The sequence below is a fragment of the Amphibalanus amphitrite genome, unplaced genomic scaffold (genome assembly GCF_019059575.1).
Source record: "Amphibalanus amphitrite isolate SeventyFive unplaced genomic scaffold, NRLGWU_Aamphi_draft 000016F_arrow, whole genome shotgun sequence".
In the NCBI taxonomy this organism is placed as follows: Eukaryota; Metazoa; Arthropoda; class Thecostraca; order Balanomorpha; family Balanidae; genus Amphibalanus; species Amphibalanus amphitrite.
Window position 1 is genome coordinate 1,607,639 of NW_024881512.1, and position 17,355 is coordinate 1,624,993.

The 17,355-nt window shown below is 47.6% G+C and overlaps 1 protein-coding gene across 2 annotated transcripts; it reads left to right on the forward strand.

The window, feature by feature from the left end:
* Window positions 1-1,000: 1,000 nt before the first annotated feature.
* LOC122386742 (inactive hydroxysteroid dehydrogenase-like protein 1) lies at window positions 1,001-17,316 on the forward strand. 2 transcript variants are annotated; one of them, XM_043376262.1, is made up of 6 exons: window positions 1,001-1,569; window positions 2,568-2,690; window positions 5,683-5,793; window positions 14,111-14,331; window positions 15,006-15,233; window positions 16,085-17,316. In XM_043376262.1, the coding sequence occupies exons 1-6, from the start codon at window positions 1,377-1,379 to the stop codon at window positions 16,187-16,189; spliced, it is 981 nt and encodes a 326-aa protein (XP_043232197.1). In that variant the 5' UTR covers window positions 1,001-1,376; the 3' UTR covers window positions 16,190-17,316. The 2 variants fall into 2 exon arrangements, with proteins under 2 accessions (XP_043232197.1, XP_043232207.1); XM_043376272.1 differs by lacking the exons at window positions 1,001-1,569; window positions 2,568-2,690 and adding an exon at window positions 3,157-3,361.
* The last annotated feature ends 39 nt before the right edge of the window (window positions 17,317-17,355 follow it).

A 17,355-nucleotide genomic window follows, 5' to 3' on the forward strand; every position in this document is an offset into this window, starting at 1 on the left:
CGGTCCAGCTTTGACAAGTTTTTGTCTTTATTTTCACGAGGAACAGGCTTCCGCTAACGCTAACCGGCGACTGTTTTCGATTAGGCTGGCTTGAATTGTGCTGAAAATGCAAAGCCGAGAAACAGCTCGGAAGAACTTCTTATTTTTTTTCTGCCAGAATAAAGGAAAGTTGGGTTCGTTCATAAGTCATGCTAACGTTCCTATGAAACAGGCACGAAGGGCGTGTGCATGGAGGTAATTTGGTTAGAGAGAGCAATGCCCGAATTGAAGCGAGTCAGTTTTTGCATTTCCAAGGCAAGTTACGTACAGCCCTCTGCAAACTGCGTGGTAGGTATTCTTTTTTCGACAAAACTGAGAATATCGCGGATAGTGGATACTATGCTATCGGTCACTCGGAAATCGTAACAGCAAGACGCGCGAAACTGGCCGCACCTTAGATGGGCATTACCATCGTATTCATTTTCCATCCAGTTTAGCAACAAAACCCAAAAGTTTATATTTGCCCCCGAAACAAACTTTTGTATTTTGTTGCCACACAAAGCATATACTTTGTTTAGTGATAGACCCAATCGAAGAAGTGGAGCATTGGTGCCTCTCTTTGCAATGAATTCCGACCGACTGATCACATAGTCTTTGAGTTATTACCGGTTTTGTCGAAAAAAGAATACCTATCACGCAGTCTGCTGAGGGCTGTACATCATTTTCCTAGCATAAAATGGCTGTAAAATAGCGTTTTTATATCAATGTAACAATATCGCCATTTTTGTCAGCAATTCGTAAGGAACTTTGTCATGTTTCACCAGCAGCTAATTTCCTGTTTCAAGTAAATGACGTCACACTCCTTTTAATTTTTGCTTCATGGCTTTTCATTTATTGTATTTTTTTCTATAATTTTAGCTTGCAAATGCGAACCACTGCCAGTATTTACGCATATCAAAGCGAATTTTTTCCCTGCTGCTGCAAATTCCTGATTTGTTAAATCCTATGAGATCTAGTTACCATAGTAACAAGGAGTGTATTTACGCTAGCAACCACTGACGCTGCCTCTCGAACAGGGTCCATTTGTTATTGCTATTGCTCTTGTGTATAAATGCCTGATTCTGATTCCAAGCTTTTACTGCGGGGGATTTCGGTCCGGGACGGTGCAGCGTTTTTTTTTGTGTCGTGAATATTTTCGGTGGTTTTTAAATCCAGTGAGAGAAAGGGCAAGTGAATCTTATCATCAAGAAACCAAGCATTTATTGTCAACATGTGACATTGCTTGAGAACGACCTACCTACATAGACCACTGACCAGTAACTGAACTAGTCCACCGCAGTTGAAAGTGTGCCAACTGCCAAGACGTTTAAATTCCCTCCCGTTATTTTGATCTTGCCATGTCGTCATATGCTGGAGCGTTAGTTGGTACTGGTTCATATATCACTGTTAAAAATGCCCTTGCGGCAATTGGAGCAATAACATCATTGAAGATTCTAATCAAGTTTATCAGATTTGTATATTCTTTGATCAGAGGCCATTTCTTGCCACGATTTACCAGAACCAGTGTCCTGCAGCATGGCAAATGGGCAGGTAAGAGACCGTGGGCATAGGCAGTGCTATTCCTTAATTGCAATATATGACAGCGTTGTTTGAAAAGGTGTAAGGAGCAGTTGTGAATAAAGACAAAAAAAATGCAGTTGATGAGCATGCTTTTGAGATGTCATTGAAATTGACATGTATGCTCTATGGTGCAGCAACACGTTTTTTTATCATATAAGTTGCTTGCATTTCATGCTACCAGCAGTGGGCTGAAGGTAACTAATGTGTTATCAGTTCACAGAGAAGAAAAATCCTCTTTACATTTTTTCCATAAAAAAATCAAGATGTCAAATATTCAATTAGAAATAGGCACCCAAATTGAGCATCTGCATTACAGGATATTTTTAGTGATGAGGTCCGAAAGCATAGATGATGGCCACAAACCTGTTGCATCAACTACCTTTGAACAATGTGGATATGCACCTTTGAAATCAAATCCAACAGTTTGATGCTTCACTGTGATCTGCTAGGTCACTGCACAAAAAAAGTTGACCAGTTTCTTTCCCTGTACAAACCTTTGTGCAATTGCCTTTTTGGCCTTTCCTGATGTGAGTTGCTCTTGCTGTTCCTTTATCTGTCAGTTCCGCAGCTTTGATTTTACACAATATGGACAGTGTGGGCTGCCAACCATGTTATTTCACATCTGCATGTTCACTGTAATGTGACTCCTCTAGTGAAATTGTTCTGGTTCTTTATTATCCTTGTTTTAAGTGTCTCCACATGCCACTAACTGCAGTTCCCCCTGTTTGTCGTTTCATGGTGGTTTTCGCTGTGCAGATGGGCATGGACCGACTTTGTAGTACCAGCACATGTCTCTAAGCGTTCCTGTTGTCGTCACTCAGTCGTCACCGGCTGCACGGACAGTGTGGGCCGGGCAGTAACATGTTCCCTCTCTCCCGCTCTACCAGTGGTCGCTGGCTGCACAGATGGTGTGGGCCAGTTAGTACTATGCCAGCTCTGACACTGTACCCTCTCTCCCCCTCTACCAGTGGTCACCGGCTGCACGGACGGCGTTGGCCGCGCCTACGCGCGCGAGCTGGCGCGCCGCGGCTGCTCCATGGTGCTCATCAGCCGCAGCCAGCAGAAGCTGGACGACTTTGCCGGCGAACTCCGTGAGTATAGCGACAGTGGTGGGGCGACGGACGGCAGCGCGCCACCTGTACGGGACACTGCGACAGCGGCGCGCCACCTGTACGGGACCGGGGACTGTCACCGGACCAACCACTGGCACACGGCACCGGACCGCTGACACACGAGACCGGACCGATGACAAACGGCACTGGACCACTGATACACGGCACCGGACCACTAATACACGGCATCGGACCGCTGACACACGGGCACTGACACACGGGTGGGCGGAGAGGGGTGCGCTGTGTGTATCGTGTACCAACTCATCGGTTCGGGGTGTTTGAAACTAAATGATGGCGAAAGTGGCACTTGAACACGGTAATGCTACGACAAAGTCTATCGTATGTTCTTCCGCGTTTTTCTCAACATTATGCCGAAATCGTTAATGACAATGCATGGTTGGAAACATTTCACCAATTGGTATCACTGCCACTTGCAAGGTCCGACATTTCAAGTTTTTTTTTTTTTTTGTTATAGTCTCGGGCTTTTATATTAGCTCAAAATATTTCAGTTTTATTTTTGAAGGTGATTTTTTAAAGTACCTTTGCAATACGTATTCAAAGTCATATAAGCAGTCACGGATATTTTAAGTGGTTGATTTTATTTTGTTGATATTTTATGATTTCTGTATGAGGACAACACATGAGGACAGGTACCGACGTCTCTGTATGGGCGGGATGTGACCTTCGTAGCCGGGACGCCCTAAATTAGTCTCGATAATCAAATAAGTGCGACGTTTCTGATTGGATGCAGTCACCAGTATCTGATGCTGACTGAACAGCCTCGCTTGTTTATCAATGATATTGTGCTTTTTACTATTTCCTGTCGCAAACTGCACGTCTCTGGTTTTTCTAACGCTTGGTACCTTCTTGATTCGCTCCCTCGCTTTTCTTCCTTTGTTTGGTGGCGCCTACCATGAGCACAATGATAAATAATACCTAAGTTAACTATTTTTCCTCACCGGGAAATGGGGAGCACCTTTTCCTTTAATCGGAATAGTAGCAGTCATGTTTGGAACACATGTCATATTTAAGTCTCGTAATAACTGATGTGCTGAAAGTGCTCCCGGCGAGCCGTCTGAGGGCTGCGCAGCGCTCCTTTCCCACCTCTCCGGCTCTATCTGACGGGTAGGGAGATGTGGAGTCGGGCAGATGTGATAGAGCGGCCTCGGACCTCGGTGACGCAGACGTGCCTCGCGCGCTGGGAGCAGCTCACCGCTCGTGACAAGTCGCTTCGGTCTGAAGCCCGTTATTCGTGCCCATCCCTAAATGCGTAAATATGCTGGACGCTTAGAATAGAGATGGCGGATCCATATGCAAATTGACTGCGATATGCGTATGTGATTCATATGCTTAGCATACCCCGTTTTGGTTGGTATAGATACGGTACAATAAGAAAAAGAAACGAATCGGAGTGAAGCAGATTATCGTGCTGATAGAACTCATCCTAAGAGAATAAACGGTACCTATGTTCTAAAGTCATATGTATGGTGATATCCTCAGTCGGACGTGCACAAAGTCGGGTTCCATGGCCGGCTCGGCGGCGGCTGAATCCGCTGGAATTTCCCGCCGGTCTCTGGCCGGTCGGAGCGGGCCCGGGCCCGGGCTGGCGGCCCTGCAGCGGCCTGGAGCCGGCGGCCGGACCGCGGGCTCGTTAGCCAGCCGCGCTCGGCGCCGGTGTTACTGCTCAGGGTCGATCCCTCGGAATCCGCCGACTCGCGGCGGCAGACGCTCCAGACGCTGATGACGGCCGGCGGCGGCAGACGCTGCACATAAACGCGGCCTGGGGGCGGCCTGGCGGCGGCGTTAAAGTACCTAGCACGTTGGAGCAGTACGCACTACGCACGGCGGGGTGCGGCGCCGGGGCGCGGGAGTGGCCTCTGTAACGCTGACAGTCTGTAACGCCGGCAGAGGTTTGTTTGGAGCCCGGTCTGTCGGTGCCGCCCGGTGGAGGCTCAGTGTCCCAGTCGACCGGCGGCGGGGAGACACTCGGCAGATCTGCGGTCAGGGCCAACCCAGTGCGGATCTGGGCGGGCCGCGATCCCACGGATCAGCTCAATATCGTCCGTGAATCGTAATAGCACCGACAGACTTAGTGGGCGAGACGTTAACCTTGTGGCATGCTGTACAACATGCACTGAGTGGTTTCCATGATTCCAGAATTCAGAAATTTCGTTGAGTAAATTCTAAGCTCTTCAAGTTTTGTTACTACGTCTCAATTGCAGCAACTTTTAAAGCACCCTGGTAATGAATATTGGGACTCGTGAACTTTTAGAAGTCACACTCTTCATCCTAGTGGATAGGTGCTTTGGGATTTTTTTCTCGATTGGGTTAAGTGGACGTCATTTCCGAAGGTTCCAGACCCGTCTCAGAGTAGCCGGAGCGGCTGAGATCTGGCGGAGCCCTGTTGAGCGCAGTTGATAGCCGTGCCGATCTCGTATAAACTGGTTACGGCCCGGCGGTCGGTGCGCCGCGCTTGCCTTCTGGGAAATCCGCCCGCCGCTCCGGAGGTATCCACGTCGGGGCGACGACTTGACACTCCCCGTACGACGAGATCTGACAACTCTTTCCAGAAGCCGGGGAGAAAAATGTATGGAAACTTTCCAGTGAGTCATCCGTTGGGAAGTGGTTAGGTTACCATGGCATCGGCTGAGTTCATTGCATATTCATCCATTGATGTCGTAGGTCGCCAGTGCATGCACGAGATACGTTACACGGGATGGGGATTTGACGGCATCTAAAATATTCATTCGCACATCTACCCTTGACGTTTCAGCGTCAAACTGGATGAAAGTGCTGCATTTTCTGATATTATTTCATTCAATCATTCTATTCTGATGCACGAGTGTTAGTTCTCAAACGTGGAAGCGGCTTGTGTCTCGCGGCTTATATTTTTTATCATTGCTGCCAGTGTCCTTTGCCGATGTTTCAGGTATATATGCATTGCTAACAGTGTCGCTCTGCTGTGTTTCAGGCCACGAGTTTGGCTCGGAGGTGGTGACCGTGGCGGCCGACTTCAGTCAGGGCCGCCAGGTGTACGGCCCCATCGAGGAGAAGACGCGCGGCCTCGACATCGGCATACTGGGTCAGTGGCCCGGGCGGGCAGGCAGGCCGGCCCCGGCCGCCGTAGTACGCACTGAGCCGGCGGGCTATGGGGTTAATTCAGTGGTGTCCTGGGTGAGCGTGGACCGCCCGGCCGGCCCCCCGTGTCCTTGTTCACATCTTACCGGAGGTCCGCGCCGGCCGCATTGGCCCCGTGCCATGAGGAAGTCCACTGGCCTTGACTTGGGAGATTTACCGGCTGCAGGCACGCCGAGGTGATTTTTGTTTCACTTGAGTGGCGATCCCGATGGAGACTGGTTCGTCCAATCACAGTCACCGCAAATTTCCACAAACTAGCTGCTCTTCCCAGCGATTTAGACCGCTGATCTGTCGCCATTGTCAGGGCCGCAAACGACTATGATGGTGATATAAACCTGGTCCTAAACTTTCCACTGAAATAATAATTCCAAACAGGAGCTGTGGATACACGGTGTTGATATTCTTACAGTCCTAGTTGAAGTCACTGACCAGTTATCGTTACAGGGGATGTGGTGCTACTGTTACAGTCCTAGTTAAAGTCACTGACCAGTTATCGTTACAGGGGAATTGTGGTGATACTGTTATAGTCCTAGTTAAAGTCACTGACCAGTTATCGTTACAGGGGAATTGTGGTGATACTGTTATATTCCTAGTTAAAGTCACTGACCAGTTATCGTTACAGGGGAATTGTGGTGCTACTGTTATAGTCCCAGTTGAAGTCACTGACTAGCTATCGTTACAGGAGAATTGTGGTGATACTGTTATAGTCCCAGTTGAAGTCACTGACCAGCTATCGTTACAGGGGAATTGTGGTGATAGGTACTGTTATAGTCCCAGTTGAAGTCACTGACTAGCTATCGCTACATGGGAATTGTGGTGATACTGTTATATTCCCAGTTGAAGTCACTGACCAGCTATCGTTACAGGGGAATTGTGGTGATACTGTTATAGTCCCAGTTGAAGTCACTGACCAGCTATCGTTACAGGGGAATTGTGGTGATAGGTACTGTTATAGTCCCAGTTGAAGTCACTGACTAGCTATCGCTACATGGGAATTGTGGTGATACTGTTATATTCCCAGTTGAAGTCACTGACCAGCTATCGTTACAGGGGAATTGTGGTGATACTGTTTTAGTCCCAGTTGAAGTCACTGACTAGCTATCGCTACATGGGAATTGTGGTGATACTGTTATATTCCCAGTTGAAGTCACTGACCAGCTATCGTTACATGGGATGTTGTTCTACTGTTATAGTCCCAGTTGAAGTCACTGACCAGTTATCGTTGCAGGGGAGTTGTGGTGCTACTGTTATAGTCCCAGTTGAAGTCACTGACCAGCTATCGTTACAGGGGAATTGTGGTGATACTGTTATAGTCCCAGTTGAAGTCACTGACCAGCTATCGTTACATGGGATGTTGTTCTACTGTTATAGTCCCAGTTGAAGTCACTGACCAGTTATCGTTACAGGGGAATTGTGGTGATACTGTTATAGTCCCAGTTGAAGTCACTGACCAGCTATGGTTACATGGGATGTTGTTCTACTGTTATAGTCCCAGTTGAAGTCACTGACCAGCTATCGTTACAGGGGAACTGTGGTGATACTGTTATAGTCCCAGTTGAAGTCACTGACTAGCTATCGCTACATGGGGATTGTGGTGATACTGTTATATTCCCAGTTGAAGTCACTGACCAGCTATCGTTACAGGAGAATTGTGGTGATACTGTTATAGTCCCAGTTGAAGTCACTGACTAGCTATCGCTACATGGGAATTGTAGTGATACTGTTATAGTCCCAGTTGAAGTCACTGACCAGCTATCGTTACATGGGATGTTGTTCTACTGTTATAGTCCCAGTTGAAGTCACTGACCAGTTATCGTTGCAGGGGAGTTGTGGTGCTACTGTTATAGTCCCAGTTGAAGTCACTGACCAGCTATCGTTACAGGGGAATTGTGGTGATACTGTTATAGTCCCAGTTGAAGTCACTGACAGGGTTGTAAACGACTCAATCAAAAGCAATCAATTCAATCATGACAAATTTGGGAAACCAATCAAATCAATCAAGTCAGAGCAGTTTTCGGGAATTGATTCAATCGACTCAAACGCGACAATGAAAGAAATCAATCAACTCAATCAAACGACTCAAACCAAGACATACATTAGGTTTTTTTGTCCCACCAGCTTGGAAAAGTGTCCATAGCAGTCTGGTGTACCTACCTATCTACCTACCTACAGAAGAAACATAAAAATATTGTCATTTAAAATTATAAATTGCCATGCCATTCAAAGTTTCTATGTAATAAGGAAGGATACCTAGTGATGGACAGGTGGATCATGATATTGAGGTTCAATGGGTAGAATTGGAGCAGAAGTTTCATTTAATGGGTGCAAAATAACCCAGCAGTTGACTCGCCCCTTAACCCAAATCGCCACCTTTCACCTAAAAGTTGTCAATTTAATTTTGGCCATATTCCAGCTAAGTCATCAGGCCATCTACCCCATGTAAAGCCCCTGTCTCTTATGTGAGTTATGTGGAGCTCTTCTGAAACGAACCCTGAACATAATGAACCTAGCTAAGTTTCATGCCACACTGACACCATGTGAAAGTGTTGAAAATGTGCTACAAATTTGACAACTTCATTAGGCATGCTTTATGAAGACAGCAGGAAAGCAGGTAGGTACCTACTTACCTGCCTAGATGTGTCACTGGCTTCCAACAGTACCAACGAAGGTAGATAGGTTATATGTGAAGAATTCAAAACATTTTATTGCAATACAATTTGAAACTGTTAGGACTGGGGGATAGGAATGAGGATTAAAATTATATTTAAAAGGAAATGGAGAGGACAGGGACTCTGGAACCACAGGATAAGTTAAGGACAAAGGAAGTAGGAACAAGGAAAATTAAAACGCGAAAACTAGCTACTGCGAAACCAAAGAAAACGTTACTGAGAAAACTACTGCTACTGAGAAAACGTTTTGCCAATAAGTATGCTAAGCTTTTATAAATCCTTATTCTACGTCTTTTGATTTTTTGGTAAGATGACGTCATTGATTATCATGTAGTATGGTAGATCATCATAAAATAAATCGGTTGTACAACACCAATTTCGTTTTAAGTATTATTTCATTTGAAATAAAACCACTTAATAATATTCGGTAAAATATTTTAAGGAAAATGAAATATATTAAATGTGTTATGCTTAGGCTCTCAGGAGAAAAGGATCAACAAACGTTCTGCTGCAAATTAAACAATGCAGCAAATTAGCTATTAATTAGGTACGTAAACGTAATGAGCGAGACGAAAACGGCTCTTTTGTTTCAGTTATTTTTGTAGGGGTTTCAGATATTTATAGAGTTCAGTGGGTTGTTTCTGAGGAGATGTGGAGATGTGAATTATTATTTATCACACTTTATTAGTAAATAGGGCCTTGCACTTTGTCAGCCGGATTAAAAAAAAAAAAACGTTTCCTGCTGAGTGCAGAAAGGTAGGTAGGTGCATCGCCAGGTTCTATCACCAGGATTGGAGCAGTTATTGCAGTTGAAAGTCGAAGTCGGCTGTTCATGTTTAGGCCCTGTTCTTTATTTGGCCATCTACCCCATATTGCAGTTGTGATGACAAGCAGTTTTCAGTGTAGTTTTGTGATCTTTGATGTCATCAATTGGTGTCATTATTTTTCGTCAACTAAAACTTATTTGAACTTTCCATTCAATCGACTCAATCATACGAGTCACTCTAATTTTCGGGAATCAAATCAGTCAACCAGTCGCTTAAGTCAAACGAGTCAGTCAACCAGTCATCTCGAAAGTCAATCGACTCAATCCAATCAACTCAAAATACGCGTTGAAATAAATCAATCAATTCAATCGACTTGATTGGTATACAACCCTGGTCACTGACCAGTTATCGTTACAGGGGAATTGTGGTGATACTGTTATAGTCCCAGTTGAAGTCACTGACCAGTTATCGTTACATGGGATGTTGTGATACTGTTGTAGTCCCAGTTAAAGTCATTGACCAGCTATCGTTACAGGGGAATTGTGGTGATACTGTTGTAGTCCCAGTTGAAGTCACTGACCAGTTATCGTTGCAGGGGAATTGTGGTGATACTGTTGTAGTCCCAGTTGAAGTCACTGACCAGCTATCGTTACAGGGGAATTGTGGTGATACTGTTATAGTCCCAGTTGAAGTCACTGACCAGTTATCGTTGCAGGGGAGTTGTGGTGCTACTGTTATAGTCCCAGTTGAAGTCACTGACCAGTTATCGTTGCAGGGGAATTGTGGTGATACTGTTATAGTCCCAGTTGAAGTCACTGACCAGCTATCGTTACATGGGATGTTGCAGTGTCCTGAAATTGATTTTTCGGAGAGTGTGATTGAAGCCGCAAGGACGTCAGTATTTCATAAGGACGTCGATATCGGTGCGGAGCCTCAGCCACTGAAGATCCCTTAAATCTCTTAAAATTAGCGATTTTCACTAGCAATTTTGACTAATAGCACCTCAAGGCACCTCAAAGGATCATATATAACTAGACACAAAGTAATGCCAGTTTACCCCTAGTACAATACAAATTTCAATCATTCATCACAAACACCAAAACAACACTTTGAAGATGTTTAGTTCTTGTCCATGATCGTACACAACAGTCAGTGACAAATATGCTTCAACGAAATCAGCCCAAGAGCCAGCGGCTATCACTAAATATTGACGTCATAAGAGGGATATTATATCGAGCAAGAGGAGTGACGTAAAAAACAGACGTCCAAACAAAGAGATGGAAAACAGTTAGGAAAATTAATTTCCATAGCTTCCTGTTATGAAATTCAATGAAGAAAACTCCAAGGTAGACGCTGAATTTTTCTTGGCTGGAAAAAATGTGAAATCATCGTGCACTTTTCAGTTTTGTACCGACGTCGATTTAATGGGAATGACAAGGTCAATCGACGTCCCCAACATTGCGTTATTTTTAAGCCAAAGACGACATACTTTAATTAAAACTGTTGAAATTCGGTAACTTTATCTTAATTCAAATAAATAAACACAAACTTTTTTTCCAACCACTATCAACATATGCAAAATTAACTGCTTTTGAAGGGTAGGTTCAAGGGGCAGCGCTACCCCGTTACTGTGACCTTCTGAGGGGAAAAATAATTAAATATGTTACAGTGATTTGATACAAAAGGTATGTTGTGTGCTTAGAGATAAATGTCGAAGTAATATATTCGCATGACTAATTTTTATCTATACACCGCACAGTTACTAAAACTGAAAAGTGGAAAACGACGTCCTCAGATCCCTCTATTCCGACGTCTTTTCTCCTTCATATGGCAGCTATTACCTTCACGATAAAGGAAAAAACCTATCCATATCTGACGCACAGAAAACGAAAATAAAACCGCGTTGTTTACTGTTGCGGCAGTTCGCCAGCGGTGTTGGAAAGGGGAGTTGAGTATAAGAGTGGGTTTGTGAGACCTTGGGATATATTTATTGTCATTTTGCACAGCCGTGTTTTTAGGCCACAGAGGTGATATTTCTTTTTGTTAGTTTGCTTTTGGTGTTCGATATACCTGTCTACTTTTATCTGTCAGGGACGTCGTTTGGCTTTCCGGGACGTCACAAAGAGAATCTGTTCGGGTGTGGGTTTCCACCCAAATTGACGAAAATCAGGACACTGGGATGTTGTTCTACTGTTATAGTCCCAGTTGAAGTCACTGACCAGTTATCGTTACAGGGGATGTGGTGCTACTGTTACAGTCCTAGTTAAAGTCACTGACCAGTTATCGTTACAGGGGAATTGTGGTGATACTGTTATAGTCCTAGTTAAAGTCACTGACCAGTTATCGTTACAGGGGAATTGTGGTGATACTGTTATATTCCTAGTTAAAGTCACTGACCAGTTATCGTTACAGGGGAATTGTGGTGCTACTGTTATAGTCCCAGTTGAAGTCACTGACTAGCTATCGTTACAGGAGAATTGTGGTGATACTGTTATAGTCCCAGTTGAAGTCACTGACCAGCTATCGTTACAGGGGAATTGTGGTGATAGGTACTGTTATAGTCCCAGTTGAAGTCACTGACCAGTTATCGTTACATGGGATGTTGTGATACTGTTGTAGTCCCAGTTAAAGTCACTGACCAGCTATCGTTACAGGGGAATTGTGGTGATACTGTTATAGTCCCAGTTGAAGTCACTGACCAGTTATCGTTGCAGGGGAATTGTGGTGATACTGTTATAGTCCCAGTTGAAGTCACTGACCAGCTATCGTTACAGGGGAATTGTGGTGATACTGTTGTAGTCCCAGTTGAAGTCACTGACCAGTTATCGTTGCAGGGGAATTGTGGTGATACTGTTATAGTCCCAGTTGAAGTCACTGACTAGCTATCGCTACATGGGAATTGTAGTGATACTGTTATATTCCCAGTTGAAGTCACTGACCAGCTATCGTTACATGGGATGTTGTTCTACTGTTATAGTCCCAGTTGAAGTCACTGACCAGTTATCGTTGCAGGGGAGTTGTGGTGCTACTGTTATAGTCCCAGTTGAAGTCACTGACCAGCTATCGTTACAGGGGAATTGTGGTGATACTGTTATAGTCCCAGTTGAAGTCACTGACCAGAACGTTACAGGGGAATTGTGGTGATACTGTTATAGTCCCAGTTGAAGTCACTGACCAGTTATCGTTACATGGGATGTTGTGATACTGTTGTAGTCCCAGTTAAAGTCACTGACCAGCTATCGTTACAGGGGAATTGTGGTGATACTGTTATAGTCCCAGTTGAAGTCACTGACCAGTTATCGTTGCAGGGGAATTGTGGTGATACTGTTATAGTCCCAGTTAAAGTCACTGACCAGCTATCGTTACAGGGGAATTGTGGTGATACTGTTATAGTCCCAGTTGAAGTCACTGACCAGTTATCGTTGCAGGGGAATTGTGGTGATACTGTTATAGTCCCAGTTGAAGTCACTGACCAGTTATCGTTGCAGGGGAATTGTGGTGATACTGTTATAGTCCCAGTTGAAGTCACTGACCAGCTATCGTTGCAGGGGAATTGTGATGATACTGTTATAGTCCCAGTTGAAGTCACTGACCAGTTATCGTTACATGGGATGTTGTGATACTGTTGTAGTCCCAGTTAAAGTCACTGACCAGCTATCGTTACAGGGGAATTGTGGTGATACTGTTATAGTCCCAGTTGAAGTCACTGACCAGGTATCGCAGGGGAATTGTGGTGATACTGTTATAGTCCCAGTTGAAGTCACTGACCAGTTATCGTTACAGGGGAATTGTGGTGATACTGTTATAGTCCCAGTTGAAGTCACTGACCAGCTATCGTTACAGGGGAATTGTGGTGATATTGTTATAGTCCCAGTTGAAGTCACTGACCAGCTATCGTTACAGGGGAACTGTGGTGATACTGTTATAGTCCCAGTTGAAGTCACTGACCAGCTATCGTTGCAGGGGAATTGTGGTGATACTGTTATAGTCCTAGTTGAAGTCACTGACCAGCTATCGTTACAGGGGAATTGTGGTGATATTGTTATAGTCCCAGTTGAAGTCACTGACCAGCTATCGTTACAGGGGAACTGTGGTGATACTGTTATAGTCCCAGTTGAAGTCACTGACCAGCTATCGTTGCAGGGGAATTGTGGTGATACTGTTATAGTCCTAGTTGAAGTCAATGACCAGCTATCGTTACAGGGGAATTGTGATGATACTGTTATAGTCCCAGTTGAAGTCACTGACCAGTTATTGTTACATGGGAATGATGGTGCTACTGTTATAGTCCCAGTTGAAGTCACTGACCAGCTATCGTTACATGGGATGTTGTGATACCGTTACGGTCCTAGTTGAGATCACAGGCAAGTATCTTTCCATTCCTCGTAAGGTCCTGACCTTACACCAGCTTTGAGTCACTGTCCCTGTAATGCCATCTCTTACGGTAAAATACGTAATACTTACTGCGCCGTTCCTGGCGCCGTGCAGCATCCTCACGTCAGTCTTCCCGACTCCCCCTCACCTTTCCCCACCCCTCCCGTCTGCTCTCCTACTGCGACACGGGGCTCGCGCCCGTGACATCAGCGGCTCCTTCTGCGCCGAATGTCAGCCCCCCTCCCCCTCCTCACCTCCCCTTGCCTCGGCTCGCGGTCGCTCCCTCTGCTTCTTACCTCAGCTGCTCCGCTCCACTGACCCCCTATCTCCGTACCGCAGTGAATAACGTCGGTGTGATGCTGCCGCCCCACTGACCCCCTGTCTGTGGTACCGCAGTGAATAACGTCGGTGTGATGCTGCCGTACCCTGACCCCTGTCTGTGGTACCGCAGTGAATAACGTCGGTGTGATGCTGCCGTACCCGATGCGGCACGCGGACGTGTCCGAGGAGGACGTCTGGCGCCACGTGCTGGTGAACGTGGCTCCGGCGGCGGCGCTCTCTCGGCTCGTGCTGCCGGGGATGGTAGCGCGCGGCCGCGGCGCCGTGGTCAATATCTCCTCCAGCTCCGCCATCGGACCGATGCCCCACATGAACATCTACTCGGCCTCGAAGGTACGGGTCGGGACGGGACGAGTCAGCTACCCGGAGGGGTTAAACGGGAGTGGTGGGGCTGGCTTTGGGATAGAGGTGGGCGATTCCGTCCCTAACTGGGAGCTGCGAGTCTGCCCGGTGATGCGGAAATGGCACAGGGTGCTGACGTAGGGATCTGAGTGGGGTTTCACAGCGGACCGTAACCTTGGGTGGAGGATTTCCAACCTTGGCAATCACTGTGACATAAGAGGGAGCGGGGACCGTCGCAGGATGCCCCCCCCCCCTCCCTCCGCGGCCTCGGCGGTTTGGTGACGTGTGCCGGAGATGCGGTTCGCGTGGGCACCTCTGCTGCAATAATCAGGCGCATAGCGCTATATCTTCAGGGTCATCTTGTTTTCATGCCATTTAAAAATGGACAGCAAAGAAGTTCCGCATTTAGCGCGCATTTTGTCCTTGGCTGGAGATCTGCCTGGGAATGCTCACAGACCAGTCTTGTGTGTGATCTAGCCATGAATACCCTCTTTGGTTCTAGATATAGCGCACTTTCCAACGCACAATTATACTGTACTGCACAGTCTGCCTCGAGTTGGCGTCTTTCTTATCGACATATTCCGTGTCTTGTTCCGTTGGTTCCCCGGTTCGTAATCTCCCCTCTCTCGACCGCTCGGTCTCTGACCCTGCCGCTGTTCCTGCAGAAATTCCTGGAGTACTTTTCGCGCGCGCTGGCGGCCGAGTACCGTCCGTACGGCGTCACCGTGCAGACCGTGATGCCGTTCTACATCGCCACCAACATGACCTCGTACTCTGACAAGATCGGCCGCGCCAACCTGTTCGTGCCGGACGCACCGACGTTCGCCGACAGCTGTGTGCGCACGCTGGGCCGACTCGAGTCGACCACCGGCTACTGGACCCACGAACTGCAGGTGAGACGCCAGAGACGGCAGTGGAGGCAGATAAGTGACGTCAGTGACGGTGACGTCATCGGAGGACGGGCCTTGGCGTCAGTGGAGGACAGATTAATGACGTCAGCGGAGGACAGGCCGTAACGTTAGTGGAGGACAGATTAGTGACGTCAGCGGAGGACAGATTAATGACGTCAGCGGAGGATAGGCCATGACTTTAGTGGAGGACAGATTAGTGACGTCAGCGGAGGACAGATAAGTGACATCAGCGGAGGACGGGCCGTGACGTCAGTGTGTGGACGGGCGGCAGCGCTGTTTATTTTGTGACTGATTGGGCCTGGTGGTTAGTGAGTGGGTGATGGATTTTCCCGAGCTCGGGAACCGATTGATTGATGATTGGTCAGTCGTAGCTAACGTATCGTGAAGCCTGTTCGGCTGTCATTGGTACAGCGTTCATGATGACTAGACACAACTTGCATTTTTTTCTGATTGAGTTGGCTCAACTCGAGATTTCCCATTATTCTGACACTGGTGCGCTGCTACGCTGTTATTTCGTAGCCCACTAGCGGACTGGTCACGAAGTTTTCGATATCTTGAACACTTGGGGTGGAGACTTCCACTGGCGTCCAACTGGCGTCTAACTGAGCAGACGTCCAAGTTGGCGTCTAACTTGACGTCTAACTGTTGGACGGAGACTTCCAAGCTAGACGCGTCTAAATTTAGCCGTTGCCAGATAGACCGCAGCGGCCGTCCAGCTGGACGCGTCTAAGACTTAGACGCGTCTAGCTAGACGCGAAATGGAAGTCTCCACCCTTGAATCCCTAATCCCGCCGTGTATTCGTGTCTCTCTGACGTTGGTCCCGCTGTTTCAGTACTTTGTCTGCTCGAACGTGCCCTCCTGGTTGTGGATGTCTCTGGGCGAGGAGCTGCAGAAGGAGCTCAGGAGGGACGCCATCGGCAAGCAGAAGAGCTCCTAGAGCGGCGGTCTCTGCCGGGCGCCGGCGGCCGGAGAGCGTTATATAAGCCCGCCGGCCGGAGCCGCGCGCCGCGCCGGCTCACCAAACTGGTACAACTGGTGGACGTGCTCATGGTGACCCCGGTGCAGAGATATGAGGGGGCGGCGACCCGCCGTGTTCGTGTTACCTGCCGCGGGGCAGTCACCGCCCAGCCGGTCAATCTTTGGGCGGCCGGGAGCTATACTGGGGAATGGGTGCGCGTATATTTACCGGTAGACATTATCCCTCATATCATTTTCACTAGTAGTTGCTACAGTTTATCATACCAGAGCGCACAATCATATATGTTAGTTGCCGCCCGAGCTTCATACAGGGTATACTGAACAGTTGAGCACCAAGTATCTGTACCCTGGACCAGTGAGCTCTCCAGGTGGCCAGCTGCAGTAGGGGGGGGGGAGCACGGAGTGGGGGGGGGGGCTGTCGGACAGTGGGCGGAGGATATCTAGTCGGAGGGCGGGCAGGGCTGCGCAGCCAATGGTCTGCTGGGGATCCCTACCCCCTGAGAGGGCGGCTGTAGGGAGGGGTGGTAACGTCACCTAGGAAGATGGCAAAACGGCCCCTGGGTAGGGTAATGCCGCCCCTTTCAATGGGTACGGCCCTCGGGAGGACGGGGGACGCCGCTCGGAGCGCCTCAGTGACGCGCGCGGGCGGACCGTGGGCCGGCGGTGAGCGCGCTGTGTGTGGCGGGATGGAGGGGCGAGCCGCCCCTATCTGCCAGCTGGTGTGTCTCGCCTGTGACGGCGCCTCCGATTGCCGCGTCCAATTTAGGCATCGTGTGAGCGGCGCGAAATTCCAGCGTGCACTGATCGGTGCCGATTTGCAGAGAAACCCTCCGAGACGAGCCGACAGTTATGCTCTTAGCTGCGAGATGTTATGATTGCTCACTATGAGATCAGAGATGGAGACGGAATGCATCATGCTTTAGTAGTAAACGCAGTTTAGTTAAAATCAATGCAACTATAGAATAGACGGTGTGCTGAATGAAGCGTCAGTGATATATCATTACTCCAAATGTGCGCGGACTGTGACCGCACCAGTTGTGGGATAAATCGGGGGCGTGCTGTACCAATATACGAAACAAATACTGAGTTGCTTGTTGCTTACCGAACGTGTGAAAGGACATCATG

Coding starts and splice junctions, on each gene's coding strand:
- LOC122386742 (XM_043376262.1), top strand. CDS start 1,377: ATGTCGTCATATGCTGGAGCGTTAGTTGGTACTGGTTCATATATCACT. Junction 1,570..2,567: donor GCAGCATGGCAAATGGGCAG/GTAAGAGACCGT, acceptor CCCCTCTACCAG/TGGTCACCGGCTGCACGGAC. Junction 14,332..15,005: donor ACATCTACTCGGCCTCGAAG/GTACGGGTCGGG, acceptor CTGTTCCTGCAG/AAATTCCTGGAGTACTTTTC.